General features: G+C 46.0%; 1 protein-coding gene across 1 annotated transcript in view; it reads left to right on the forward strand.

The window, feature by feature from the left end:
- The window catches only part of LOC137423810 (disintegrin and metalloproteinase domain-containing protein 12), a 974,424-nt gene that overhangs the window by 217,467 nt on the left and 729,416 nt on the right, over positions 1-27,541 (forward strand). The window contains exon 3 of the mRNA XM_078773544.1: positions 9,516-9,589. Coding sequence (XP_078629670.1) covers positions 9,516-9,589 — 74 coding nt within the window. The remainder of the gene's footprint in view (positions 1-9,515; positions 9,590-27,541) is intronic.

A 27,541-nucleotide genomic window follows, 5' to 3' on the forward strand; every position in this document is an offset into this window, starting at 1 on the left:
GTGGAGGAAACCGATGAACAGATCAATGATGAGGTTGTGGTTGATGCTGCGCTTGAGGATCAATCAGTGATGACAGCCAAAGTGCTAGCCAGTGAAAGTGAATTGTCAAGTAATGATCAGGTGGTCTTTATGGAGGTTGGGGAAACAAACAATGCAGTCACTCAGTTTGTTGGAGACAATATAGATTTAAACATTGTCTCTATTCACGGAAACACTCCCTTTCACTCAATGGGTTGGATCGAAGTCACCTCTCCGGCACCACCTTTGCCAGATCCACAGACAACAGCAGCTTTCCCCCGGGTGAAGTTGAAGGCACTCGACAAAGCTAAGATCCTGAGAGGAACTGAAGTAAAGATTATTCCATTTACGAACAGGAAACAGATAGGAACGAACGCGATCATGTTTCTCCCCCTCGCTGAGCTTTCCTCCTCCCTGGCTCATGATCAGCCACTCCTCACTCCAGGTGACACACTCTGGGTAGCGGGGTGGGTGATCAAAGCCAACGATCCTGAGTTCCCACACTCCAACTGGAATGGCTGGATGAAGAGAATCCATGCTAATGATGCAAAGCAGAGCACACAGATCGAGTTCAGTTATTGAAGGAGACCCTAATGACCTCAACACCATCTTCACCACTCTGAAAGAGTGCATACGGCGCGCTGGGGTCGCTATAGTGACCTTTGATCTTCCGATTTGGCTGAAGGCTGTGAATATAATAAAGCAGGCAAATCTACCCGTCATTCCAAGGTTGGGTGGTTTTCACCTGCTGAAGTCTTATCTTGGATCAATGGGTAACATCATGGAAGATTCTGGACTACTAGATGTGATCCAGTTGATCTATCCTGGAAGTACGACAGCCAACCACATCATGGATGGAGGATGTTTTGACAAGGCAATCCGTGTTCACCTCCTCATCGATGCAGCCATCTATCAACACATCATGAAACTTGCCTTCACTGAGGAGGAGCGTGGTGACATGAAGACCTTCATGGAGAAGGTGGCTGATGGGAAGATGGGAGCCAGACACTCAGACCCAGTAGTGCCAGTGTTTGAGCAAAGGTTTGAAGAAACCTTCAAACGACTCGCAAAAGGAGGAAGAACACCTGCACTCTGGGTGGAGTACCACCACATGGTAGATGTGATCAAGGTCTTTATCAGAACCGAGCGACTTGCTGTCTTGTCAGACTTATCAGAACCGAGTCTGTAATGGCATTACATGCAGAAACTGCAGTCATGATGTTGTTGAGTCTGAAGAAGACATAGACAATGACTGTTGAAACTTCTGACATTGTGAATGAGAAATAACTCTTGAGTATTATATATGTGTGTGAAATAAAAGCTACTTTGTGTGTAAATGTAAAAGTGAAAATATAAATGTTAACAATCAACTCAGAATCATGAAAAACCCTTATTTGACCCCTCATAAGTTACTTAAGGGCCGATTAAAAAAAATAAAAATTCTCGAAAATAATTTTTCGGTACCCGAATTCAACAGCTTTTTTTCTGGGTTTCCCACGGGAGTTGAACTTCAACATTTTAACACATGTTATTACACACCTTTACAAACATACTGGTGAAGAAATTTTTTGGTAACAATTTAGTTAACAGATTTGTGAAATATCTCATAAAATGCCCTTACTAAAAAGATTACGGCATTTTACATCATCACGACCAATGAAATTTGCGACTGGGACACCCCGCTCACGTCCTTCTTCTCCGAAGACTGCGCGGAGCACGGGGTAAGGTGTTCTGCAGTTATAACTGCATGTATCTTGCGAATTGCAAATGCAATATAGCACATAGCAGTGCGGCGTCCTCCCCTCGGGATGATTTGCCATTGCATGACATGCTTTTCTGCTTGATTAAATGTACGTCAGGTTTAGCTTCTTGGAGAAAAGAATGGGAAATTCAAATAACTTTGCCTTTTAATTTTGCTCCAATAATCGCAAGAGACACGGGGCCATTCGCTAGATATGTTCATGGCTCGCATGTCAGCTCTGGAGAACTACTTAGAAATTGATGCAATTAATTTGATGCTCGATGGATAATCCAAGCTTTCAGTCATTAAGCTTCATCTTTTGCTCTCTCTCGGTCTTACAAATCACCTTGTGATGGAGTTATTCAAACGTGGTGACTGACGGACTTCCTTTCTATTTTTGTTCCTTTCTGAGTAGACCATCTGAAATATCGGTGTGTGTGTGTGTGTGTGTGTGTGTGTGTGTGTGTGTGTGTGTGTGTGTGTGTGTGTGTGTGTGTGTGTGTGTGTGTGTGTGTGTGTGTGGTATATATGAGTTTGTGCATGCATTAGTGTGTTTGTGTGTGTGCATGTGTGTGCGTGTATACATGTGTGTTTGTGTGTGTGTGGTTGTTTGTGTGTGTGTGTGGTTGTGTTTGTGTGTGCGTGTATGTGTGCACGCCCATGTGTTTGTGTGTATGTGTATGTGTGCATGTGGTTGTGGGTGTGTGTGTGTGTGCGTGTGTTTGCATATGTGTGTGTTTGCGCATGTGTGTGGGTGTGTGTCGTATATATGAGTTTGTGCATGCCTTAGTGTGTTTGTGTGTGCGTGTATGCATGTGTTTGTTTTTTGTGTGTGTGGTTGTTTGTGTGTGTGGTTGTGTTTGTGTGTGCGTGTGTATGTGTGCGCGCCAATGTGTTTGTGTGTGCGCCAATGTGTTTGTGTGTATGTGTGCATGTGGTTGTGGGTGTGTGTGTGCGTGTGTTTGCATGTGTGTGTGTGTGTGTTTGCATGTGTGTGTGTGTGTGTGTGTGTGTGTGTGTGTGTGTGTGTGTGTGTGTGTGTGTGTGTCTTTTGCCAAATTGACTTGCTGCTATCGTCATGTCGGCCTAGTATTGCTCAAAGTTTCCTCCCCTGCGGGACGAAACGGGTCTATGGGAAAGAAAGCTGAATAATGACGTCGTATCGTGGCTTTCACCTTCAGCTTTCAACCTTGTGGGGAAATTACACTTTTCGCAATTACCGCTTGTTATTTCTCTGTGGGTTGGATCTTTGGTTTCGGAAATGTGGACCGACGTCTCCCAGCTCCATTCAAGTCAATCTGTCATGCTATTGATCTTTTGTAATTAAACACTGTCCTTTAAACGTGATTGTATTCCATGCAATACAATTGCCAAATCAGATGGAGGTGTTTACACAAAGCCAAAGGATGCAATACTCTTGGGACAAAGTTCATATTCACCATGCTTTTGTCATGCCAGAAGCGAGACAATTTAACACTGTTTCGTGTTCCATGTTGACTCTGTTTTAACAGCATCGATTGAATGTAGATGTACATTTATTTTCTGTAATAAATATCAAATTCTGTATCAAACTGACTTGCTGAAGTCGTCCACGTTCATGGTCTTTCTGGGGATTTCCAAAAGTAAACCATTCCAAAGTTTATTATATAATTAAAGCGAAAAGGTACTGCAGACACAAAGGAACTTGGAATGGCTTCTCCCCATCCATCTCCAGTTTACCCTATCCTGAATTCCTTGATTTAAACCTAATTGTGACATTTACTTGATGAAATTCAAGGAAAGCATGTTTTGATGATTTTGTCTGTACTTGGTCGATATGCGGTTTTGCAGCTCTCGTTATGACGTGAACATGAAGGGGGCACCAATTATACAGTTTAAATAATGTAATGTGTGAGGACAAGACAAAAGAAGGAACAACTCGAGAGTTCATGGAGGATGATACCCCACGCATTGTTCAAGTATCTACTTCAATTTTAATAAAACAATGATTTTACAGATCGTTCAAAAATAATGTGGAAGATAAACGCTACTGCAGCAGTCATATATATATATATATATACAGTCACGTGAAAACGTAAGTACATCCCATGTAAAGTTTTGACTTTTTCAACATATTTCAACATACAGCTATTTGATCTTCATTTCAACAACTAGGGCATGCCCGTACTATATCTATATCTAAAATTATATCCCCCCCCTCTATTTACATGAAATGGTTTGGTCCAAAGCGAACGGCTTGCGAGTGGTGACAATCCCCCCCCTCTATTTACATGCAATGGTTTGGTCCAAAGCGAACGGCTTCCGGAGTTTGGTAAAGAAATCGCCATCGCGTGCACAAACGCGCAGGAAAGCGAATGAATCGCAAATTCGTTTTTATTAGTTGTAAAACATAGTTTTACGCCAACATAGTTTGCAAACGTGAAATAAATGAATACGCTCTCAAATGTGCCATCCGAGGCAGAGTGTGCCCGCCACGTTCGGCACACGCGATCGTTCGCTGCTCTCTGATTGGTTGAATCGTTTTTTGGACATAGCTCGGTAAGTAATTGTCTGATTAATATGAAACCTTGAAAAGGCACATCCTCGGGTCCCCAGCAATATACCTGGCAAGTTAAAAGTATATCGGACCCGTGGTTGTCGAGAAACAGCGGTCACAGACAAACAAACGTACAGACAGAGATTACTGGAATTATAGATAGACTAGGGCATTGCCCGTACTATATCTATATCTAAAATTATATCCCCCCCCCTCTATTTACATGAAATGGTTTGGTCCAAAGCGAACGGCTTGCGAGTACGGTGACAATCCCCCCCCTCTATTTACATGCAATGGTTTGGTCCAAAGCGAACGGCTTGCGAGTACGGTGACAATCCCCCCCCTCTATTTACATGAAATGGTTTGGTCCAAAGCGAACGGCTTCCGGAGTTTGGTAAAGAAATCGCCATCGCGTGCACAAACGCGCAGGAAAGCGAATGAATCGCAAATTCGTTTTTATTAGTTTTAAAACATAGTTTAACGCCAACATAGTTTGCAAACGTGAAATAAATGAATACGCTCTCAAATGTGCCATCCGAGGCAGAGTGTGTCCGCCACGTTCGGCACACGCGATAGTTCGCTGCTCTCTGATTGGTTGAATCGTTTTTTGGACATAGCTCGGTAAGTAATTGTCCGATTAATATGAAACCTTGAAAAGGCACATCCTCGGGTCCCCAGCAATATACCTGGCAAGTTAAAAGTATATCGGACCCGTGGTTGTCGAGAAACAGCGGTCACAGACAAACGTACAAACGTACAGAGATTACTGGAATTATAGATAGATATTGATAGATGAAGGTGATATAATATAACAAATATCATGAAACATTTACATTTTGTCATCCATTGTATAATTTAAATAAACATAAATGCAAATTTCGCATGTGGAAAAAGTAAGTACACCCCGACATTTATCACTACTTCAAATACCTAAAATTAGAATCAGGTGCACCAGCTCAGGTGCAAATGATTAGAACATCGTTAAAGAGGATCTTGGAGGAACCTGTCTTATTTAGACATCAGACATTTAGTTTGGTTTGCTCTTTGTTGTTGAAGTGTGCGGCATCACCATGCCCAGATCAAAAGAGCTCTCTGAGGCCTTCAGAAAGAAGGTTATAGATGCCTACGAGTCTGGGAAGGGATTTATAAAGATCTCCAAACAATTTGAAATCAATCATTCGACTGTCCAGAAGCTCATCTTCAAGTGGAGTAGATTCCAAACAACTGCCAACTTGTTCAGGCCAGGCCGCCCCAGCAAGTTCAGCCCGAGAGCAGACCGCAAGATGCTGAAAGAAGTCTCTAAGAACCCCAGAATGTCATCACGGGACCTACAGGTAGCTCTTGCCACTGTTGATGTCAAAGTGCACGAGTCTACCATTAGAAAGAGGCTGCACAAATTTGATCTACATGGGAGGTGTGCCAGGAGGAAACCTTTGCTGTCCAGAAAGAACATCAGGGAAAGACTAAAGCTTGCCAATGAACACCTCGGCAAAGACCAGCACTTCTGGAACAATGTGCTCTGGACAGATGAGTCAAAGGTAGAGCTATTTGGCCACATTACCAGAAGACATATTTGGCGAAAACCAAAGACAGCATTTGACAACAAGAACCTGATACCAACGGTAAAGCATGGTGGTGGAAATATTATGGTTTGGGGCAGCTTTGCTGCATCAGGGCCTGGGCAGCTCACCATCATAGAATCCACTATGAATTCTTCATTGTACCAGAGGGTGCTTGAGGATAATGTGAGGCCATCTGTCGGAAAGTTGAAGCTCAACCGAACGTGGACCTTGCAACATGACAATGACCCTAAACATACCAGTAAATCCACCAAGGAATGGCTGAAAAGGATGAAATGGAGGGTTCTGGAATGGCCATGTCAAAGCCCAGATCTAAATCCCATCGAGATGTTGTGGGGGGGTTTGAAACGAGCTGTGCATGCAAGAAACCCCTCAAACATCGCACAGTTGAAAGAATTGTGCATGGAGGAGTGGGAAAAAATTTCTCCCAGTCGATGTCAGAGACTGGTAGACAGTTATAAGAAACGCCTACTTGAGGTTGTTTCTGCCAAAGGGGGCAATACCACGTATTAGAGCCAAGGGTGTACTTACTTTTTCCACATGCGAAATTTGCATTTATGTTTATTTAAATTATACAATGGACTGCAAAATGTAAATGTTTCATGATATTTGTTATATTATATCACCTTTATCTATCAATATTGTTGAAATGAAGATCAAATAGCTGTATGTTGAAATATGTTGAAAAAGTCCAAACTTTACATGGGGTGTACTTACTTTTTCACGTGACTGTACATACACTCCCTCACTGTCTTTAATCCCACTCCTCCCTCCAGGTCTTTAAAACATCTGTTCACCACCATCTCTTATCTTCCCCCATCCAAAACCTTGATCTTTTCTACCCCCGTTAATTCACCCCAGATCCACTTTTTTGAAATACCGACTCCTTTCCTGGAAGTCCGAGCAGTGTCCATGTGGTTTTTTTTTTTTTTTACCTCTCCCACCCCCCCACCCCCCCCCCCCCCCGCCTCCTCCCCCCAAGCCCTCTCCCTCCCACAGATCTCCCGATGTCCCTGCTCTCAAAAGTTGTACTTGTGTGCTTCCCTCGCTCTCCACATCTTGTCTGCCACTCTCCTAATTATATGTTTTATGTCCTTTTTTTTTTTGGCATTAATGTTTGCTCTTACCCGAGCCTCGATCTTGTATACAAAACAAAAAAATACCTTTGAGCTCTTTAGTCTATGTTCGACTCCAAAACCGATTATAAACTTCCATTTGGGTGCCTTGCAGACAGGTCTTGCATCAATGAGTACGCTGTCGTCACCCGTCGTCTAGCATTCCCTGCCACATGTTATACCCCCCCATGGTGTCTTTTGGCGAATTGATGGCGACTGGCGAGTTATCACTGCCACCCCGGATATTATAAATCTGTGACCTCATCTATAAGCTTGCTGAGGTGGAGAAGCGACCTGTCCAGAATGAGTTATTAGGCAGAATCGCGTTCTCTACTTTTCGTTAGTGGTGAAGACGAGGTCGATCGGGCAAATCTTGACCTTGACTGGCACAAAATGGCCCATTCTTTTTGAAAGATGCTATGGGACCCTTAACATGCACGAGTAAATCCAATCCGATGGGACAGCTGGCTTGACATCCTCTTTGAATGACTCATTGATGCCCTACCTGTGAAGCACCAGGATAAGAGTTTATAGTCAGGTCAGGAAATCAAACCCAAAAGTTACAGCTCCAAGGGTCCAGCAGTTTCCGATGGTTCCAAGTTGTTTATTTACCTGAATATAGCCAATGAGAGTCTGAAACTACTCTTATAAAGACTGCAGAACAGAAAGACCTTGAAATGAAGAAATCGAATGGAAAATATGAAAAATGGTTCTGCAAAATGTTACAACGACAAAGTTTTTTAAAAAGTTGAAAATTGTTGAGGAATGTGGCACAAACTTGTAGGCATCTTGAAAAAGCATCGATTTCGATCTTTAATTATATTTTTACAAGAAAAAAAAAGCTTGAATGCGATTTTGGTTCCAATAAGCAATTTTGACGTCACAATCTGAAAATGGCAGCGCAGCAAATATATTGGAGAAGTCACTTAAAATGACAAACCGGAAAATTATTTTGATTCCCTAAACCTCCGTAACGTTCTTTTGGACTCCAATTTATTTCACCTCTTCGTTCGTCGTGATATTGAATAGTTACCTCCGCACCGAAGGTGGATGTGTGTCTGTTTGTCTGTCTGTGAACGAGATAGCTCAAAAAGTTGTGGACGGATTCGGATGAAACTTGGTGGCCAGGTTGGGAGTGTGACAAGGAAGAGATAATTGGTGAAAATCCAGATTCAGATCTTCCGGCTAGTATAATTTTTTAAGTGATTCTCCACCATTGGGAGATGGAGCCAAAATGATATGCAGCAAGATATCTCAAAAAGTTATGAACGGATTTGTACGAAACTCGGTGGAGGCGTTGGGTGTCGGACATTGACTATTCGATTCGATATTGGTGAAGATCTGAATATGGATTCGATTACGAGAGTTATTTAATTTTTAAGTGATTCTTCATCATTGAGAGATTGGGTGAAAAACGACATATAACATGATTATAAAAAAAGTTATGGACGAGTTATTACTAAACTTAAAGCTCCTCACCACATACAAGGCTTTCATCCGCAGCTCAATGGAATACTGCTCTCCCCTCTGGGCTGGCGCTCCTGCCTCACACCTAGCTCGTCTTCACGCTGTTGAAACCAAAGCTTTCAGAATCATTGGAATCTCCCGCGATGAAGCTGATTGTGAGGGCCTTTCATTTACTCACCACAGGCAGGTTGGTGGTCTTTCTGTCTTCTACCGACTCCTCTCCGGCCTTGTTCCCCCAGCTCTATCTTTGCTCTGTCCTCGGAATATTCCTACATGTCGCACAAGATCTGCCAGCAAACCTCTTGTGGTTAAACTGCCAAAATCAAGACTCTCTGCTCACCTTCACTCTTTCATTCCTCTTTTCTCCCGCTTCTGGAACAAACTCCCTCACTCTCTTCAATCCCACTCCTTCCTCCAGGTCTTTAAAACAGCTGTTCACCACCATCTCTTATCTTCCTCCATGCAAAACCTTAAACTTTTCTACCCCCACTAATTCACCCCAGATCCACTTTTTTGAAATACCAACTTCTTTCCTAGAAGTTCTAGCAGTGTCCATGTGTTTTATACTCCCCCCTCCCCTTCCCACGCCACCTCCCCCCAAGTCCTCTCCCTCCCACAGATCTCCCGATGTCCCTGCTCTCAAATGTTGTGTTTGTGTCTTTTCTCCCTCTCTCCCCATCTTATATACCGCTCCCCTTATTATATGTTTTATGTGTCTGTTTGATTTTTTGTGTGATTAATGTTAGCTCTTTCACGAGCCTCGATCCTGTATACAAAAAAAAAAAAAAAATTACTTGGTGGACGAGGTGGTTCGGTGACGAGAACAAGCCGATTAGATTTTGGTTCAGGTGCGAATCCAGATCCGGCCGATCAGTGGGATACTAAACATAAACTGTTCAACCTGGTGGAGGTATGCTCTCTACCGATTGCCGTTCTCGTTTACTATTTTAATTACAATTTTAATTTCCTTAATTATTTTATTCGCGTGATGTGGTCATGGATTGCACTTCTCGTCACCACTTCCACTCAATCCATTGTCACTCCTCTTGTACTTGCAGACGAACCCTTTGAGGATTGCTTACCAGCTGATTATTGAGGGGAAACCAATGGTTCTGGAACTCGAGAAGAATGAGTAAGTCCTCAAAAACTCACTTTCGGGTTGTTGCTGGAATTCTGCTTCTCTTGGTGCATGCCGTTCAATGATTGGTCAATTACAGTCTGATGATGTATTGGTACAAGTGAAGACCTGATGGTAATATATATGAAAATGTTGAAGATGTCACGTCAAAAGTTAAACACTCAAATCTCTAGTTGGTGTTCGGGTTACACGTACCGCGGTGTATGTATGTATGTGTATATATATATATATATATATATATATATATATATATATATATATATATATATATATATATATATATATATATATATATGTCGGATTGGGACTTAGGACTTGGGACTCAGAAGACTCAGAAGAAAGGAGCAACGGATAAATTTATTGGAACTCGAGTACACAAGCTTGAGGACAGCAAAGTTGTATTGAAACTCACAAAGAATGACCAACAGTACAACAAGATGCTCTGTAATAATTCAATTAACATTGCTTTATATAAGGAGAATCAGGGGTGGAGTTAGCTCACAAGACACAGAGACAGAATGGGCTCATTGGTTCCCCCACCATAGTCCCATCCTGTTGTTCAGTTAATTAAAGGAAGTTCATCCAAGGCCAGTCATGGAGATGGTCAGCTCTGATAAGGAGATGGTCAGCATTATGTGGCAACATGTTTACAACTTTCTGTATGGAAAGCTAGCTTGGGAAAGTACAAAGGGAGTGGACACTCATAAAACTGTCAGCTTGCAAGATAATGGCAAAGTCAGGAGAAAGGCAAAGAGAGATAACAGTTGCCTCCAAGGCCTGGGAAGGGGAACTAGAGATTGTGCCCACGCAGGCCAGAGCACACAGGCAGAGAACTCCTTATTAGGATATTACACATCCTCAATGCACAAGAAAGAACTCAGTATCATAAAAGAGTACAGTAGTAAGTCAAAACAAAACATATAATTGGTTATGCTTGGTAATTGGTAAAGCAGCATGGATATACAAAGGGGGAGGGGCATTACAGCTCCCTACATACCGCCCTTTTGGATCTAAGATACAAAGTTATCTACGAGCCAATCAAAGGCCTTTATTTCAAACAAAACAGAAAAATCATTCAACATATCACGCGAAGGCAGCCCCGTAAGAATGTCCCGTACCAAAGCACCACACAAACTCAGTAGGATGATTCGCGTCTGTATGTGAATATGCAATGTAAGGCCGTAAAAGCAAAGTGATCAAATGGCACACAAAATCCACCAAGAGAGGTGGGGGAGACAGTGTAAAGGATTCACTAAACGTAACGTACCACACGAATGCGCCCCAGTGAGCATGTCCCGTACCCCCGTACCGCACAGCGCACTCAGCAGGGTGATCCGCGGGTGTGTGGGTGCAAGTGGGTGTAAGTGGATGTATGATGTAAGGCAGGTGTAGATGGGTGTATGAGGTGAGACCGTAGAGACATGAAGATCGAATAGCGCGCCAAATCCACAACGAAGACCTCTGGTTCCACCGGGGTCCACACCCAGGAAGATCTCCGACCCACCCTTGGTCCACAGAGGTGCAGCCGGACTCCTCCCCAACTGGAGCTCGCCCAGGCTTCCCCAAGTGAAATCCTTGTAGATCTTCAGCGCTCAATCGATATTCATGTTCATGAGGTGTCTTACGTGCTGGTGATCTGGGGAAGACATAACATCGTCAGTATCAGGTGGCTCAAACCTATGGCCATGAAATAAAGCATAACGATCCAAAGGTGGGAGAGAAACTTCCTTTGGGTCAAAGTCGAGATCGTCCGAGGCGATGCTGCTTGCTTCGCTGTTATCCACGGGCGAATCTCCAAAACAATCAGAATCGGAACTCAGAGTGTTTTCACGATCGAGTTCCTCTCCATCCGGGCTTGGGTTCACAGCTGGGTCCAAATCCCGGACTGGGTCAGTGGCGTTTGACTCACTGTGGGCTTGTGAGACATGGGGAGGCAAAGCCTGCATTGAAATATAAACATCAGTCGGGGACCCTCGCAAGTGGCCCACATCATCATTGGTAACATCATCAGTAACATTATTCTCAGGTGGCGTAGGCCTGTGGCGTCGACGGTCACCCATAGTCATAGCCACGGCATGGCATATCGTGAAGAAACGAGAGGAATCCTTCAGGAAATCGTCGATTTCTTCATTCGACGTGTCGGGGCCCAGTTTAAACGGCCTCCTGGCAGCCTGAAATGCTTCGAGGTCCGCATAAGTGTACTCGACATCATTATCGGTAATATCAACAATGGAAGAACAATCTTCGGAAGCGGAGATCTCATTGTCGCGGCCCAGTGGCTCGTCCGGGTCGTCGTTCCAGGATCCGCGGTCTGCAGTCACGTCGATGGCCAGTGTGTCATCTGGACCCGCGGTCAGCTTTTCAAGCATCACCATGGCCTTTTCTGTTGTCGTCTTCAGTGTCCATCCTGTGGAAAACTTCCTCACACACGCAAGGACTAAAGCCTTGATTATTACACAACAAACCACGATTCCAAGGACTATTGCCAAGGCGGTTAGTACCCACTTTACAATTGTGCCTGTCCACCCTTTGAACCAGTCGGTAAGCCACTGGTGGGAGGCTTCCCGATCCAGTCGATCCCTAGTCAATGAGTGAGCGCTTTCCCTTAACGTTATAATAGCAGCACTGACGCCCTGTGAGGGGTCAGGAATAAAAGTGCAACATTTACCCTCAATTATCCCACATACCCCTCCTCGTTCTGCCAATAGCATATCTAATGCAACCCTATTTTGCATAACCATTGTACGCAGATGGACAACTGTGTCCAACATTTCGTCGTGTGCTGTAGCGGTGGCGTTGGCCACAGTTTCTAAGATTAACGCAATTTTGTCAATGCGGTAACTGCTCATGACCGTCCCAGCCCATGGGAAAAAGAAACTAACGGCCTTCTCCCAATCAGCGCCATGTAAGGTGGTGGTGCCGTCGTCGTTCCAATAGGTGCTTCGTTGTGTCCTTATGAGTGCGGGGGTATTATGCAAGTGTTGTCGCATTTCCATTTCTGGGAAAACTGATCCTAAATAGCAACGTCCTCCCCAATTATCAGGTAAATACGGGTAAGCTTTGTTCCCGCATACAAACATGGTTCCGTGTGGAGCCACTAAATGAGTGGTCATGCAAGTGCGACGGTCTGCGATAGTGTTTGTTCCGTTTACCCCTTCCCATGCCAACTGGAGGTGTGTGAGATTATGTAAGGGCGAACTCGTAACATTTACTAACAGCATGTGTTTCCCTTCCCTAGGGTCCGCGAGGAGGGTAGCTCTACACACAGATTTGCCTACCGTTATTTGGCCCTTTCCTTCTAAGCAGAGGGCCCCCCTAGCCGGTTTAACCCAAACCGGCGCCGGACGTTCCTCAAAGTGTTGGGACTGGATGGGGGGCGAGTACTGGAAAACTCGTTTACACGCGGTTCCGTCAGAACCTTGGCTTGTCAGGGTTGTACTAAGGCATTTGGTGTCTAGTGGCTTTGAGCACAAATCATTGAGTGATAGGGGTAACGCTACCATTGGTATTCCTGTTGTGCTGGTGCGGGGAAGGTGCATACACATCCAACACCGTGTCCTATTTTGTAATGTGGCCATATGCCGTGCGACCTTCCAGTATGTGTTCTCCTCTGGCTTCTTTCTTACTTTCTGGGCAGGCGGGGTCTTAATGACGTAAGAGGCGCAACTAGGTCGAAGGTAAGATGTGGTTCCATTTGGGATTGTCGTGCGAGGGGGCCATATTCCACATTCAAGTATCATTGTTGTATCCGGACCAATGGGGGCATAATGCAACATGAGGGTAGTATTCGCAACAGCCTTGCCCCATCCATATCCTCGGGCATGTCGGCCGCTTATGTCCCCATATGTTCCATTTTCCACTTTCCTAACCTTAGTCAGGACTAGGCGTGTGCTTGTCATGCGTGCCTGCGGTGTGTTATTGTGTACCACTATAGCTTCCGCCCATCTTACAGATAACCACTTAAAGCTCGTTTCCAGGTTGCAGCAATTCACCGCTATTTTGTCTCCCCAGTTAGCCGTTATATACTTGACGGGATAGAGGGGAAATGTTGAATAGTTGTCGGGTCCTGGGTACTTGGGGAGGTCCTTTCTCAGTAGCTCAAAGTTCAAGAGCCTATCTCCGGCAGGGGGTTTGAGGCAGCTACCCAGAATTCCCATCATCATGACCGTCATCGCCGCCCTTAGGAGACTGTGGTGCCCTAGACGATGCATTGTCTACGGCAGTGTGAGGTGCGGTGTTTTCAGCAGTGAGAGGTGCGGTGTCTTGTGTGACTTGTGGTGCGGGAATGGACAACTTACAATGGGTGGCGTGCATCCACGAAGGTTTACCCTCGCAGAAGACTGCCGTCGGTGTAACCAGTAGCACCTGGAATGGTCCCTTCCAGCGTGGCTCCAGAGCAGCCTTGCGGGTGAAGTGCTTTACAAGCACCCAGTCGCCGGCCTGGAATTTGTGGATGGCGTGGCCTATTGGTTCAGGCAGCGCCTCTCGTACTCGAGAATGGATGCTGCGTGCCACATTCGACAAGCCTATGCAAAATCTCAAAAGCATGTCATCCATTACTGGCAAAGCAAGGGTGGACATGTCTGTTGGTGCTGAAACGGGCAAGCTCATAGGTCGTCCCATTAATATTTCGTGGGGGGAAAGGCCCGTAGTGCGACCCGGGGTGGAACGAATGCTCATCAATGCAAGCGGAAGAGCCTCTGGCCACCTCAAGCCTGTGTCTGCGCAAAGTTTCGCTAGTTTATTCTTTAAAGTTTTGTTCGTTCGTTCCACAAGCCCTGAGGACTGTGGGTGGTAGACGCAATGGAAGGATTGTTTAACGCCCAACGCCTTCAGGATGCCCTTAACCACCTGCGCCGTGAAATGGCCTCCTTGATCTGACGAAATTATCTGGGGAATGCCAAATCTGCACATAAAATCCCGCACGAGGCGCTTCACTACTGTCGGAGCATCGGATTTGACGCATGGGTATGCTTCGACCCATTTGGTGAACGTATCTACGATTACCAACACATAGCGAAACGACATGCTTGGTTCCAATTCTGTAAAATCGAACTCAATAGTTGCGAACGGCCCACTAGGCGGGGGCCGTCCCCCATCATGTGCATGTCTCGGCGGCGCCCCTCTATTGTGTTGCTGGCAGACCACACACGATCGGCACACTTCGGATACAATCCGTGACAGTCCTGGCGCTGCCCAAGTGTAGTCTATCTGTCCCATCACCCCCCTCTGGCACACATGACCATTCTGATGAGCCATGCGTGCCAGCCAAGGCAGTAAAGCCTGGGGTGCTATAGGTTTTTCATCAAGGGTCCACATTTCCCCTGGCCCAGGGCGTATCGCTCCTCGTTTGAGCCAGACCTCGTGTTCGGCCGTCGGTGCAGCATTTTGCAAATTTATGATATCGTCCTTAGTTGGTGTGGCGGGTGGTCCCGCAGTCGGTATGTCAGCAATCTGTGCGGCTGTCTTCTGTGCTCGTGTTACCATCGGCATGTTGCGTTCTATCTGTTGGTTGGCGGCCTTTCCTGCCGCCTCGTCCGCCCTTGCATTGCCCCGGGCGACGTCAGTGTCCGCCCTTTGGTGGCCACGACACTTAATTACCGCGATAGCGCGGGGAAGTAAAATACTTCGGAGGAGCCCTTCTACCAGCGCGCCGTTCTTTATCACTGAACCGGCAGATGTGAGAAAACCTCTCATCTTCCAGATGGCTCCTTTATCGTGGACTACGCCGTGAGCGTAGGCCGAATCTGTGTAAATGTTGACGGCAAGGCCTTCCGCCAAGCTGCACGCTCTGGTCAAGGCGCACAGCTCCGCCTGCTGTGCGGAAAATGTAGGTGGAAGACGCCCGCTTTCTACCGTTTCGCTATCCGAGCACACGGCGTACCCGGACAACAGAGACCCGTCCCATGCGCGCCTAGCTGATCCATCGACATAATATGTACAGTCGGGATATTCTAAGGGATTGTCCTTTAAATCCGATCGCACCGTGGAGACTAGCTGCACAACGTCGGTGCACACATGAGGTTCGCCCTCCTCAGGAATGGGCATCAGTGAGGCTGGGTTGAGCGTCGTGCAACGTTCGATCGTGATGTTGGCTGCAGTGATCAGTGCGGATTCGTATTGCATTAATCTAGTGTTAGACAAATGCTGTGTGCTTCGCTGTAACAACAGCGAAGTGACGCAATGTGGTACCCGTAGCGTTACTGGGTGTCCCATAACAATGTCCGCTGTTCTTTCTACTGCGTACCTGGCCGCTGCCACGGCTTGCAAGCACACCGGAAACCCTTGTTCGACCGGGTCTAACTTTTTACTAAAGTAGGCCACCGGCCGCTCCTTATCCCCATGGGTCTGTGTCAAAACTGACTGGGCGAAACCTCCCACGGCGTGAGTGTAAAGGGTAAATGGTTTCGCATAATCCGGGAGTCCTAATGACGGTGCCGTAACCAGCGCCTGTTTCAGCCCGTCAAAACCTCGCCTCATTTCTGGTGTCCATACCAATTCGTCCGAGGCGGTTGATCTGGTTGCCTCGTATAGTGGCTTAGCTAGCAGTGCAAAATCAAGTATCCAAGTGCGGCAATATCCCGTCATACCTAGGAAGCGCAGCAGTTGCCGTTGCGAGCAAGGGCGAGGCAGCTCCATAATAGCGGTCACTCGTCCAGCATCCAATTCTCGTTTTCCGTGCGAAATGGCGTGTCCCAAGTAAGTTACAACCTGCCGCACAAACTGAAGTTTTGGTCTGCCTACTTTGTGGCCTTTGGCCGCCAAGGCCTTTAATAGGGCCAAGGAATCCATTTTGCACGCCTCCTTTGAAGGGGAGCAAATCAACAAATCGTCAACGTATTGCAGCAACACTGACCCTCCCTTCAATTCCACATCCGCCAGGTCGCGGTGCAGCGCCCGGGAAAACAGAGTGGGGCTATCTGAAAACCCCTGAGGTAGCACTGTCCAAGTATACTGGCGCCCCCTATGGGTGAAAGCGAACAAGTATTGTGACTCAGGCGCGATGGGCACAGAGAAAAACGCAGAACAAAGGTCGATGACCGTGAAGTATGTTGCGTCCGGCGGAATTGACATCATGAGGGTTTCTCCGTTTGGTACTAGTGGGTGTATGCCCTGTATCACCTTGTTCACCTCCCTTAAATCCTGTACAAACCTCCATTTGTCCTTCGACGGCTTTTTCACTGGCAAAATTGGTGTATTACATGGGCTGTTAGTTTCCACGATAATTTTCTGTTCCACTAGTGATTGAATTACCGGTGCTATGCCTACGTCGGCCTCAGGTCGTAGTTTATACTGTTTTACATTTGGCAAGCGCATCCCCGGCTGCACTGCTATCACTAGGGGTTTGGCGTCTCGCATCCGTCCAACCTCACCGTCGCTTTTAGGCCATAAATTGTCTGGCACCTCCGCTAGGAGGTAATCCGACTCACCCGGGTCCGTCAGCACTGCCCTCATGGCATAGGTGCCCTTAGGAGGCAACTCTGTCGCTTCGAACACTCCATCCCTCCGTTGTGTCTTGAAGTCAATTGAAAAACCTTCGCCATTTTGGAGCCGTTTCAAAGTCCAGCGGCCTTTCTTACTCCGATAGCCTTGTAGGGGGACTTCTCGTAACCTCCCTACCATCCAACCTACACTTTCCGGCGGCCACCCCTTGGCAGTAGTGAGGGTAACATGGGCGGCCGCTCCTTCGGGGTATTGGGTCAACGCACGCTGACTCGAGGTTAGGACTGCCTCAAGTCCTATTCCCTCGCGGCCGATCCACATCCGTGATAAGTGTATGGGCGTGCGCTCGCCCAGCTTTTCCTTAACCTTCTCTCGATAATTCTCGTCCTCGCCCGTTGCATCATAGTACGCAGTGCAATGGGGTGGATTATCCTTTAAGGTTTTTATCGAAATTTCGTGCAGTTGTAGCCAATCTCGCAGAACTGCATTGTCCAAACACACATTATCTATGATATGCGTCCAGGTAGCCAGAGCCCATTCATCCATGCGCCACCAATACACGGTGGGGCCGGGCCGAGACAATGCTGTCATTACCAAGTCGCGTTTAGATTCCGCGACGTCTACAAAAACTCCCTCCTCGGTACATGAGATTTGACAGCCCAAACGGCACAATAAATCCCGTCCCAACAAATTCGTCGGGGCGGTAGTGGTCATCAAGAAAGCATGTTTAGCCTCCAGCGGGCCGCATGTTACTCGCACTTCCTCCGAAATAGGAAGCGCTTGGGGTAAACCCGAAACACCCAGTATTTGAACGTTCCTGGCCGTAGGGCGCAAAGAGGGCAATTGCCCCTTGTTAATTGTGCTGCGAGTCGCACCCGTATCTACGAGGAATTCTAATGGTCTTCCCTCCACGTCCAACATCATGGTTGGTTCCTCTGCCGGTGTCATGGTCAAGAGAGGACACTCCTTGGGCGACTCGCCAGCGTCCCGTCAATAGGCCCCTCTATTGTATTGGGGCTGAAACCCCTTACGAGCCTTTGGGCAATCACGTATCCAGTGTCCCATCTGCTTGCAATAATGGCACGGTTCCTGCGGAACCGGTGGTGCGGAGGGCATAGGTCGTCCCTCTACAGCGCCCCTTCCGCCCTGCCGGCGTTCTGGCGGCCCCCAATGTGACTGGTTCACTGGTTGCCACTGCGGCGGGCCCCGAGGCGGGGCCCAGTTCCCCCTTGGTCCATTCTGCATCCCACAATTGGGGGGTGGTCCGGGGTTTTGGAGAAGGGGTCTTGGTGGATACCAATTTTGGGGAGGGGGCCCTTGCACATTCCAAGTTTGAGGGTTTTGAGGAGGAAGGGGAAGAGGGGGTGGTATTGTCCATTGTTGTTTTACCTCGTTCATATTAATTAGTCCAAAGTCTTCCTCAGTACAACCGTCGCAGTTTTCATTTTCGTTGTGGATCCACTCTCCGTTGGGAAATTGGCCCTTATAGAAAAGAGGATAACAACTCCTCCTATGTTCCTCTGGACCTCGAACAGGTCCCCACTTCTGGCACTGTTCGTGTATGTAGTTCTGACTCTGATCCCCCTTTTTATTCTGATTAAATTGAGCCCGTTTCTCTTGGACAAACATTTGCAATATTTCCTCCTTAATATCCTTCTTCTCCTCTAGGGAGGAGCCCGGGCATTGTTCCAGTTTGTCGCATAATTCGTTGGTTGTCATTCCCTTCCAGCCGAAGAGGACGGTCTGTACCTGTTTCTTTAATACCGGCCGAAGCCCCTCGATTAGATATTGATTTACCAATGGTTGAGGTAGCCCTACCAGCTGCATCGGACCCAGTCCTCCCCAGCGCGCAATGGCCTTTTCCAACCTTTCTCGGTACTCTCCAATTGGTTCTCCTGCCTTTTGTTTTATGGCCCCAATTTTTCCCCAATCCGGACCCCCTGCTGGCAACAGCGCATGTTCGATGGCACCCAGCAGCCGGACCTTCAGTGCATCCCATTGCACTAGTGTTATCTGGGGGTTTGCACCCACCGCCCTTGGGTCGTCGTGCGGCCAGTGTGCTCTTTGTCTAGCCCTTTCCCATACCTTGGGTGGGAGCACGGATACTCCCATATGAGTTATGTCTCGATAGTCGCACTCGCCAGCTATAAACCAATTCGACATGGTCGGCACTATCTGCCGTGGATCCTCAATAAGCAAATGTTGAATCCTTTCCCGCATTACAGTTAAAGAGGATTCTTTCCATGGTACCCTTTCTCGAACCCCCTGTCCTTGGGCGTCAACTCCGATAACTTGTACAGGGCACAATGTTTTCCTTCCCTCTATTTCCTGACATTCCAATGGGGTAGTTTGTGAGGTCCCTTTCTCATTACAACCTACCAGTGAGGGGTATAACCCATCCGGTCCTATCGGTGGCGGGAACCCTGCGATGTCGGTCCCGTCATCTATTCCATTAGCCCCGAGTTGTGCAAACGGCCTTCCCTGGCTCGGGTGGTTCTGGGGTATCTGGGGCGCGATGGTAGCGGGGTTATAGGGAGGTGGTAGCAGGGGCGCAGAAAGGATAGGTGGTGCCTGAAACCCCGGGACAGGGTTTAGGTCTGGGGCTGGGGAGGGTAGATTGGTCGCTACCTCCCCTCTCGCGGGGTCTGGGTTTTCAACGAGCGGCATCAGTCGCGCGTTGGCCTGCTTTTCTATTTCCTTAAGCGCTTCATCCTGCTCTTTATTCGCCTGTTTCCTCAGACCCTTGAGTTTTGTTACCTCACCGGCCAAGCTGGCCTGTTTCGACTTTGCGTGTCGCTTCATCGCTTCTTCCTTCCACCAGCCAAAGACTTTCCAGTAGTCCGGCGGGAAGTGTTTCGTGGTCTGTTCAAACTTGTCTAATGTCTCATACAACACGTCCAATTTTTCCAGCGCAAAAGACCCTCCTTCGGGCCACGGTTCTCCTAAATCCTTCGTCAATGCAACCCATGACTTCCCTGGTCTCACAGCATCATAGCCATGCCTCTTAAACATAAAAAATGCTGGGGTATGTCTAAGCGGTTCACCTGCCTTTACTGTCTTATTACCTATACTGTTACCCATCCTAAGAAACCTTAGTTTACCGACGTAGCCTTGTACTCGTGAGGATCTCCCGCCTCGCGGCACAGCTACACTACCTAACTCTGAGAGGCTCGCAGCCTTGTACCCGTGAGGTTCGCCCGCCTCGCGTGGTACGGCTGCGCTACCTACTCTCCTGAGAGGCTCGTCCGCCTACACAGCCGTCTAACCTAACCTTACTGCACTTCCCTGGCGTCCTACGCCCGTGTAATAGTTCTGATCTTACTTAAAATCCCGACGTCTCCCGGGTAGGCCTCGGATCGGGACGCCGCCCTTATCCTTACCCTCACAACCCAGAGATCTATTACCCCTTAACCTCAGGCGCCCAACGTGGGGCACTTTCCTTTACGTAACGTTACCCTGACGAGTCCATAAACAATCAGTTGCTCCAGGACCCAAGCGGTCCGTAATTAAATTTAGGTTCGTGGAACAGGTATGAGCAGGGAACGGAACAAACGGCAACCGAGCAAGAGAGAGTGGGTTACAATTTGGACTGACCCCCAGGCTAAAAAGGAAAAACAAAAGAAAACCACAGCTCACCTGACCCGGATCAATTGCCAGCTGGTCTCTCACCACTCACTTGCCTGGGACCGTGTCCCGGACTGCCCAGACTGATCCCACCGCTGCCACCACTTGTCGGATTGGGACTTAGGACTTGGGACTCAGAAGACTCAGAAGAAAGGAGCAACGGATAAATTTATTGGAACTCGAGTACACAAGCTTGAGGACAGCAAAGTTGTATTGAAACTCACAAAGAATGACCAACAGTACAACAAGATGCTCTGTAATAATTCAATTAACATTGCTTTATATAAGGAGAATCAGGGGTGGAGTTAGCTCAAAAGACACAGAGACAGAATGGGCTCATTGGTTCCCCCACCATAGTCCCATCCTGTTGTTCAGTTAATTAAAGGAAGTTCATCCAAGGCCAGTCATGGGTTAGCTCTGATAAGGAGATGGTCAGCATTATGTGGCAACATGTTTACAACTTTCTGTATGGAAAGCTAGCTTGGGAAAGTACAAAGGGAGTGGACACTCATAAAACTGTCAGCTTGCAAGATAATGGCAAAGTCAGGAGAAAGGCAAAGAGAGATAACAGTTGCCTCCAAGGCCTGGGAAGGGGAACTAGAGATTGTGCCCACGCAGGCCAGAGCACACAGGCAGAGAACTCCTTATTAGGATATTACACATCCTCAATGCACAAGAAAGAACTCAGTATCATAAAAGAGTACAGTAGTAAGTCAAAACAAAACATATAATTGGTTATGCTTGGTAATTGGTAAAGCAGCATGGATATACAAAGGGGGAGGGGCATTACAGCTCCCTACATATATATATATATATATATATATAAGTTATGAACATATATATATATATATATATATATATATATATATATATATATATATAAAAGTTATGAACATATATATATATATATATATATATATATATATAAAAGTTATGAACATATATATATATATATATATATATATATATATATATATATATAAGTTATGAACATATATATATATATATATATATATATATATATATACACACTCATATATATATATATATATAATGTATCACGGATTTACGAAAGTGATCTGAGGTCGATCAATCCCTGAAGGGTAACGAAAGCAACACTACTGAGGTAATGGACCCAATCTTTCTTGCAGCCAATGTTGTTACCTTATCACACACAGTAACCTCTGCCTGAAATCTGGAATTGATGCGTATTGGGATGACTCTTTTTTTCGGGGGGGGGGGTTGGGGGGGGAGGGAACTACATGGCATTATTTCATTTTCTTCGTTGTTGGGATGTGGCAGGTGGACAGTGGGGTAGGCCAGGGAAGGGGGAGTATAGGGGGCTTTCAGGCAGAGGTTTCCTTTTAGTTTTTGAGAACAAGTTGATCCATGTTACAAAGGAAGATCCTACCAATGTGTCTCTGAAGCATTGAGCATTTTATATGTTTATATTTTATGTTTTATTATATATTTATGTTTATTATATTATATATATATATTTTTTTTTTTTTTTTTTTTATTATATTATTATTTTATTATTCTTATTATTATTATTTTTATTATATATATATATATATTTTTTTAAATATGTTTTATATGTTTATATTATTTTTATGTTTTATTATATACTAGCAGAAGTACCCAGCGTTGCCCGGTGGGGAGGGAGGAGGGGAGGGGAGGGGTGGTGGGAAAGGGTGGGGGAGGGGGAGGGGGGAAGGGGGAAGGGGAGGGAAGGGGAGGGGGGAAGGGGAGAGGTGGGGAGGAGGCAGGAGAGGAAGTGGGTTCATGTATATGCTGGTGGGTGAATGTGGCTCACGTTTCTGATTTAAGTGTGATGCCGATCAGGAAGAAGAAGAAGTGGTACAACCAAATTCGTACACTTCTGGAATTGTTTGATTTATTTGTATTCAAATGTCTGGTGAATGTTTTGTATTTATGTATGCGAATGTGTACTTGTAAATAACTGTCATTAATTTAAAAGGCTTCGGCACTATCGAGTGATTTTTTTTTTTAACTCCAAAAAAAAGATGTTTTTTTTTCATTTTTATTTTTTATTTTTTTGCCTAAAACACTCCCAGGCTCTCACTGATGAACCTCTGAAAGTTTGACGAAGATCCGTTCAGCCATTTCTGAGAAAAATGGTGACACAGACAGACAGACAGACAGACATCTCTCTTATATAGTAGATGTGCCATGTGGCAAACGGAAGAAAAGTCCCCTATATGTGGTGTGTGCCATGTAACAAACTATCGAAAAGGCTCCTTTATATGGTGTGTGCCATGTAACAAACTATCGAAAAGGCTCCTTTATATGGTGTGTGCCATGTGGCAAACGAAAGAAAAGGCCCCTATATGTGGTGTGTGCCATGTAACAAACTATCGAAAAGGCTCCTTTATATGGTGTGTGGCATGTAACAAACTATCGAAAAGGCTCCTTTATATGGTGTGTGCTATGTAACAAACTATCGAAAAGGCTCCTTTATATGGTGTGTGCCATGTAACAAACCATCGAAAAGGCTCCTTTATATGGTGTGTGACATGTAACAAACTATCGAAAAGGCTCCTTTATATGGTGTGTGCCATGTAACAAACTATCGAAAAGGCTCCTTTATATGGTGTGTGCCATGTAACAAACTATCGAAAAGCTCCTTTATATGGTGTGTGCCATGTAACAAACTATCGAAAAGGCTCCCTTATATGGTGTGTGCCATGTAACAAACTATCGAAAAGGCTTCTTTATATGGTGTGTGCCATGTAACAAACTATCGAAAAGGCTCCTTTATATGGTGTGTGCCATGTGACAAACTATCGAAAAGGCTCCTTTATATGGTGTGTGTGCCATGTGACAAACGATCGAAAAGGCTGCTTTATATGGTATGTGCCATGTAACAAACTATCAAAAAGGCCCCCTTTATATGGTGTGTGCCATGTGGCAAACTATCGAAAAGGCTCCTTTTTATGGTATGTGCCATGTGGCAAACAAAATAAAAGATAGGGGGGAAGGGGGGGACAGGGGGAGGAAGGGAGGGGGTTTGGGGGGAAGTGGGGGGAGGGGGAGGGGAAGAATGGGGGAGGAAGGGGGAGGGGAGGAAGGGGAAGGGGTGGAGAGGGAGAGGGCAGAGGGCAGAGGGGAGGGGGGGCATGGGGGGGAAGGCAGGAGAGGAAGGGAAGGAAGGGGGTTCATCACCTTTTCATTGAATATATGCTGGTGGATGTGGTGTTCATACCGTTTCTGCGATAAGTGTGATGCGGAACAGGAAGAAGAAGAAGCCGTACAACCAACTTCGAATACTTCCGGAATTGTTTGATTTATTCGTGTTCCAATGTCTGGTGATTGTTTTGTATTTATTTATGCGAATGTGTACTTGTATATAACTGTCATTAATTTTTTTAAGTTTAGGCACTATCGAGTGATTTTTATTTATTTATTTTTTTTAAATAAAAAAACTCCAAAAAAACGATATTGTTTCTTTTCAATTTTTTTTATTTTTATTTTATTTTTGGCCTAAAACACTCCCAGGCACTCACTGATGAACCTCTGAAAGTTTGACGAAGATCTGTTCAGCCATCTCTGAGAAAAATGGTGACACAGACAGACAGACACACACACACACACACACACACACACACACACACACACACACACACACACACACACACACACACACACACACACACACACACACACACACACAGACAGACATCTCTCTTATATAGTAGATTTATATTTATTATATATATATATATATATATATATATACAGACTTGGCATTTAATATGGAATATTTTTTTTGTGGGGGTGAACTTACTTTTCAAGATGACTTAGAACCAAAAGTTAATTGGAATTATGTTGAAATTATTCTAGATTTTGTTAATGTGACCTTTAAAAGAAACAAAAACCACATTTGACATTTCGAAGCAAATAAATTGATCCTTGAAAGTGATGTAAACTGATATCGAACTCGATTCACGGACAGTACTGTGTTAAACTTCTGTACGTTTTCCAGAAGTATCTCTTTATTTTGCAGATTACCCAAAAAAAATTTCAACAAAAACAAATGCTAAATTATGACTGGGATTACGGACAGTAAAATTACAGTTCAGTACTTCGTGTAACCCCCACGAGCATTCAGGAGAGCACGTACACATCGAGGCATGCTGTTCACGAGATTTGCCAAGGTTTGGACAGGAATCGCTTGCCATGCATGGACAATAGCCTGTTGCAATTCACGCACAGAGGTCGGCTGCTGGTCCAAGTGGTCGATTTGACGCGTTAATTCTGCCCACAAGTTCTCTATCGGATTCATATCCGGGGACATGGCAGGCCACTCCATATGCTCGACACCACGGTCAGCAAGAAAGTGTTGGATCATGCGAACACGATGAGGCCGTGCATTGTCATCTTGGAAGATAAAGTTTCCTCGAAAGGCTGCACGAGCAAATGGAAGCAATGTTTCTTCCAGAATGACCCTGTACTTGAACTGGTTCAGGTTTCCATTCAGAACAACCAGGTCAGTTTTGCCCGCTGCATGAAAAGCAGCCCAAATGGTCACCCCACCACCTCCAGCTTTGACTCTTGGCACTATACAATCTTCGTTGTGGGCTTCATGCACTTGTCTGCGCACTCGGACGCGGCCATCTTGACGATAGGCCAGAAATCTAGACTCGTCACTGAAGGTCACGTGATTCCAGTGTCCTGGCTGCCATTGACGGTGCTCTCTGGCCCACTGCAATCAGTGCTGGCTGTGTTGTCTGGTCAGGCGTGGCTTTCTCAGGGGACGCCTGGCACGATAGCCTGCTTGAACCAGTCGTTGGTTGACTAGCCTTCTGGATACAGGCACATTTGTCAGTTGCTGCCACTCAGCCCTAGGCCGATTAGCTGACTTGGTACGGCCATTGCAGACTAACCGGTGCAGCTGGCGATTATCCCTCCTTGTGGTTCTGCGTGGATGTCCTGGCCCCGGTATTGGAGTAGGGACACCCCTCTGAGCATTTCGTTTCAGGATCTTTGACACCTGACCTTGAGTGATGCCATACTGCCGAGCAATAGCATGCTGTTTCATGCCAGAATTTCGTAAAGCCACCACTCCATGACAAACAGCATTGTCAAGTTGACAGACCATCTCCAGAGGAAGCGGCAATAACTTTTGTAGACGTGCAGCAGTTGTTTTCCACTAATACAGAACGCAACAACCCTTATATACCCGATTGTGAAGCCAATCGTCAAATGTACCTGTCCTTACATTTTGTCACGCCACCTGTGATATAATCCTGTTATTGACTTCTTGCTGCGAAAGACAATCAGTGACATGGTTCTTTCAACAAAGACATCACTGAACGGTAAAAGAAACTCACCAGATTGATATACTGAGTTCAGAAACTAAACCCGTCAAGAAAAAAAAAAAATTCCATATTAAATGCCAAGTCTGTATATATATATATACAGTGAAACCTTGACTTACAAGTGCACCAACTTATGAGTTTTCCGAGATACGAGCCGTCGCTCGGGCGGTTTTTTGCTTTGAGATGCGAGCCGAGATCTGAGTTACGAGCTTACGCCACCCGCCACTAGGTGGCCCAACGAGCGTTCCGGTCACGTGGTTATCTTGCCGTGCAAGCATCTCTGCCGTATATCGCTGCTGCTTTGTTTTCGCATGTTGGTTATTTTGGAAAATTTCTTAGTTTTAACCATGGGTCCTAAGAAATTGAGTGCCAAGGGCAGTACTGAGAAGAAGAAGAGGATGATGTGCTTGGATATAAAACACGCAATCGTCGAAAAACATGAGCGAGGTGTGCGTGTTGTCGACTTGGCGAGGCAGTACGATCGTAGTACTTCTACGATATGTACGATTTTGAAGCAGAAGGAGTCGATAAAGGCTATAACGCCAGCCAAGGGCGTTACGATTATTTCAAAGCTCCGGACCTCTATCCATGAAGAGATGGAGAATTTTCGAAACATTTTGAAAGGGAGGAAGAAACAAACCTCGTTGGACAGGTTTTTATTGAAACGCCCTGCAAGTGAAAGCGAGGAAAGTGTGGCGAAAAGGGCAAAAGTTATCTCCTCCACCTCCGCCAGCATCTTCGTCTGATCTTCAAGGTAAATACACTGTAGCGCGATGCTGCGCGCGCTAATGCTTACGCAAGGAGCAAGCGGACAACGCAGTTCATACAAGTCTTTATTCAAACTGCAGCACTAAGCTGCTCAAGGCTGCGCGCCCCGTCTATATCCTGAGGCCACGCCTCTCTCCCCGGCGTGGCCCACCCCCACTTGGTGTGCGGGGTGATGTCACCACGTCAGTGCTTTCGTGTCCGCCACAACACTTAATAAAACCAGTTTATTTCTTTACATTGAAGGAATCTGGACTCCAGCAGAATACGGATAAAAGGATGGCAAGGCACAAACTCGTCCGAGAAGATGTTTATTCGTAAAACCAACTCGGGAACACTAAAAAGCCCGTTTATCGGGCTGCCTTATAAAGCAAAACCAAAAACAAAAACCCAAACCGAAACCGAAAGCCACGCCTCTCAAGCGAGGCGTGCTTCGGTGGTCACGTGATCCACAGGTGTAGCTCATTATACCCGCACGCGCGGGATGCTTTGGCGGTCACGTGACCGGTGACGTTACCGGCTGGAGCAAGGAGATTCTGATGCCGGTCTTGCTTGGGGGACCCATGGGTCGCTACAACATTCTCTTTTATTATGAACAGTATATACGAGGTCGTGCTTGTTTATACATTATTTGTTATTTATAAAGTACATTTTTCTTATTTAAAAACACGTAACAAAAAAAATTGGTGTGGTTATTTGGGGGCTGGAACGGATTAATAGCATTTCAATGCCTTTTAATGGGGAAATTTAATTTGAGAAACGAGCAAATTGA

This window comes from Myxine glutinosa, chromosome 3 (assembly GCF_964187855.1).
Source record: "Myxine glutinosa chromosome 3, kmMyxGlut1.1, whole genome shotgun sequence".
Classification (NCBI taxonomy): domain Eukaryota; kingdom Metazoa; phylum Chordata; class Myxini; order Myxiniformes; family Myxinidae; genus Myxine; species Myxine glutinosa.